Below are 3826 nucleotides of genomic sequence, written 5' to 3'. Positions count from 1 at the left end.
AAGTGCCGCATGTGTTACTATACTGACTGTAAAGAGCAGCATGTGTTACTATACTGACTGTAAAGTGCAGCGTGCGTTACTATACTGACTGTAAAGTGCCGCATGTGTTACTATACTGACTGTAAAGTGCCGCATGTGTTACTATACTGACTGTAAAGTGCAGCGTGCGTTACTATACTGACTGTAAAGAGCAGCGTGTGTTACTATACTGACTGTAAAGTGCAGCAGGCGTTACTATACTGACTGTAAAGAGCAGCATGTATTACTATACTGACTGTAAAGTGCAGCGTGCGTTACTATACTGACTGTAAAGTGCAGCAGGCGTTACTATACTGACTGTAAAGTGCCGCATGTGTTACTATACTGACTGTAAAGAGCAGCATGTGTTACTATACTGACTGTAAAGTGCAGCGTGCGTTACTATACTGACTGTAAAGTGCCGCATGTGTTACTATACTGACTGTAAAGTGCCGCATGTGTTACTATACTGACTGTAAAGAGCAGCAGGCGTTACTATACTGACTGTAAAGTGCCGCATGTGTTACTATACTGACTGTAAAAGGGCAGTATGTGTTACTATACTGACTGTAAAAGGGCAGTATGTGTTACTATACTGACTGTAAAGTGCAGCAGGCGTTACTATACTGACTGTAAAGAGCAGCATGTGTTACTATACTGACTGTAAAGAGCAGCAGGCGTTACTATACTGACTGTAAAGAGCAGCAGGCGTTACTATACTGACTGTAAAGTGCCGCATGTGTTACTATACTGACTGTAAAGTGCAGCGTGCGTTACTATACTGACTGTAAAGTGCCGCATGTGTTACTATACTGACTGTAAAGAGCAGCAGGCGTAACTATACTGACTGTAAAGTGCCGCATGTGTTACTATACTGACTGTAAAGAGCAGCATGTGTTCCTATACTGACTGTAAAGAGCAGCGTGCGTTACTATACTGACTGTAAAGTGCCGCATGTTACTATACTGACTGTAAAGTGCCGCATGTGTTACTATACTGACTGTAAAGAGCAGCATGTGTTCCTATACTGACTGTAAAGAGCAGCATGTGTTAATATACTGACTGTAAAGAGCAGCATGCGTTACTATACTGACTGTAAAGTGCCGCATGTTACTATACTGACTGTAAAGTGCCGCATGTGTTACTATACTGACTGTAAAGAGCAGCATGTGTTACTATACTGACTGTAAAGTGCAGCGTGCGTTACTATACTGACTGTAAAGTGCCGCATGTGTTACTATACTGACTGTAAAGTGCCGCATGTGTTACTATACTGACTGTAAAGTGCCGCATGTGTTACTATACTGACTGTAAAGAGGAGCATGTGTTACTATACTGACTGTAAAGTGCAGCATGTGTTACTATACTAACTGTAAAGTGCCGCATGTGTTACTATACTGACTGTAAAGTGGCGCATGTGTTACTATACTGACTGTAAAGAGCAGCATGTGTTACTATACTGACTGTAAAGTGCAGCGTGCGTTACTATACTGACTGTAAAGTGCCGCATGTGTTACTATACTGACTGTAAAGTGCCGCATGTGTTACTATACTGACTGTAAAGTGCCGCATGTGTTACTATAATGACTGTAAAGAGCCATTAAAGGAGCCCTGACACAAGTTTGAACACTGACATTGTTCTTTCATTTTTATGTTTGAATTTTGGATACACGTTGCCCTGGTCATTTTACTAGTATTTATAGCTGGGGCAATATAGGGATATTTACTACAGAATTGCCTGTAGCATTATGAGACCTTGCAGTTTATAACAATGATGTTCAATAAGGGCCTGTTCACATCACCGTTCAATTCCGTTCCGTAGTCGACTCCGCTATTGATTCCGTCGGAAAACCGGAAACCAGCCGGAATGGTGACGAACGGAAGCCATTAGCGATGTTTCCATCAACATTGAGATCAATGGTGACTGAAACGGAAGCTGTGCTGTCACTTTCACTTTCCGTTTCGGGGTTCACTCGACAGAACCTCGGAACGGAAGCGAACGGTGATGTGAACAGGCCCTAATGTATTTTTTTGTTCACACAGCTTTAATTTTTTTGTTTCGTTTTACAAGTTGTTTCTTACTTACAATTTATTTTTATTTATTTTTTTTGTGTGGGTGGGGGTGGGGGGGCATTTCCATTTTCGCCTCAGGCAGCAGAAAAGCTAGAATCGGCCCTGTCACTGCGTCCTGGAATTAATACAAGTGTCTATAGAAATGATATATGGAAATCTCTGGCTGATAACATGTATGGTCTATTTCAGGAACTGGCGTGACTTCTATTCAGTACAGGTTCATGATCATTCAGTCTGAACCATCGGAGAAGCGTTATATCATCGGACAGAGAATCCTCTACGCCATGGTATGCATCGCCTGTATTGGGAACGTCTGGTGCTCAGTGGGATATACATTGCTCATTATTCTTCCATTGTGCCCAATATAACAGACATTACAGTAGCGCCCCCTGGTGACTATCCTTATATACAGTTTTACTGCCCCTGTATTACTACACTCCACCTGCAGCCTCCGCTTTTATATACTCTCGGATCACTATGACGACCTCATTGATGACATTTATATATCTGTTTATGTTCTAGGCGAAGGCCAATCCTACAGTCCACGGGATCGGTGCAGGATTGGCGTTTTTCCTTGCTGCCACTTACAATCTGTGCCAAGCTGTGTGCCTGTACAAGAGATCCTTCAGCAGTCGACAAATGTGCTACATCAGACTGGTAACAACTGTGGTGACCATTGTGGCACTGCTGATCAGCATCATTCCATATGCTGCAGCAATAAGCGGCTCCTTTTTTAACCTATGTAGCAGTCGCTGTATTGAGGTGAGTTCATGTCACTATTCTCCATCTTGTGGGATCCACATGTGTCCTGTGTAACAGTAAAATAGAAACTCTTGGTGGACATGTCATCCTACCATCTATTCCATACCAGAGGCACTGGTGAGTACAGCCGACACTAACATCCTCTATTCTGTCCCTCTATCTTCTGCAGATCTTAAATATAACCGGCATGTTGGGAGAATATATGGGATACTCCGGCTTGGCAATCCACCAAGTGACACATTATACAGATTTCCAGGTGAGTAGATGTTGTGTGAAGGTCTCATGTGCTCCAAAAGCGTTTCTGACAAGAAGTAATATATTGTATAGAGCCGCCGGTTTATGATAAATGTTCTTTCTTCTTTTTTTTCCTCAGCGTCTGTCTTTAACATTATCCAGAGAAGGTGTCTCCATCTGCCTGAGGGAAAAGACCCAGGACCCTGAAAACCCTGAATAAGATCCAGGGGTAAGAACTAGGGGGCTGGAGCACCATAAAGACATCTAAAACAATCTGGACAGTGCTGGATCAGAACATCTTCCTGCAAGTAGGATGAAGGGGCACAAAGACCTCATCCCTAGACCGCAGCCAGATATGGAGCCAGAGATGCCACCTAAGATGGCAAACATATGTAGATCACTGTTGACATCTATAGTGATCAGTATAACCATCAACATTGTTGTGATAAAATTGAAACCGGTCCTTCCAGAAGTCAGTCTGAGAACACCAGTCATGGTACCAGAACCACCTGCAGATAAGTAACCTCCACCTTTTCTGGAACGTTGATAGAACCAGCATTAACTTCCGATAAGGAGTGAGGAGCGCGGCAGGTACAGAAGAGCGATGACTGAACGTTTCATCATGGAAGAGATATACGTCATAACAGCAACGTTCCAGGAAACCTCAAACATTCTGACTGCTGCACTGAAGAGAACAACAGGAATATCTGGAGCCATCCTACCAGGAGAATGGAGATCT

At 43.0% G+C, this 3826-nt stretch overlaps 1 protein-coding gene across 1 annotated transcript in view; it reads left to right on the top strand.

Moving 5' to 3' along the window:
* LOC142750380 (uncharacterized) overlaps positions 1 to 3307 on the top strand; it is a 7483-nt gene extending 4176 nt beyond the window's left edge. Inside the window, exons 3-6 of the mRNA XM_075859382.1 lie at positions 2281 to 2414; positions 2614 to 2853; positions 3023 to 3109; positions 3227 to 3307. Of these exons, the coding sequence (XP_075715497.1) occupies positions 2281 to 2414; positions 2614 to 2853; positions 3023 to 3109; positions 3227 to 3307 (542 nt within the window). The remainder of the gene's footprint in view (positions 1 to 2280; positions 2415 to 2613; positions 2854 to 3022; positions 3110 to 3226) is intronic.
* Positions 3308 to 3826: the final 519 nt, after the last annotated feature.

This window comes from Rhinoderma darwinii, chromosome 3 (genome assembly GCF_050947455.1).
Source record: "Rhinoderma darwinii isolate aRhiDar2 chromosome 3, aRhiDar2.hap1, whole genome shotgun sequence".
Lineage (NCBI taxonomy): Eukaryota > Metazoa > Chordata > Amphibia > Anura > Rhinodermatidae > Rhinoderma > Rhinoderma darwinii.
This window is presented reverse-complemented; position numbering and strand designations above follow the sequence as displayed.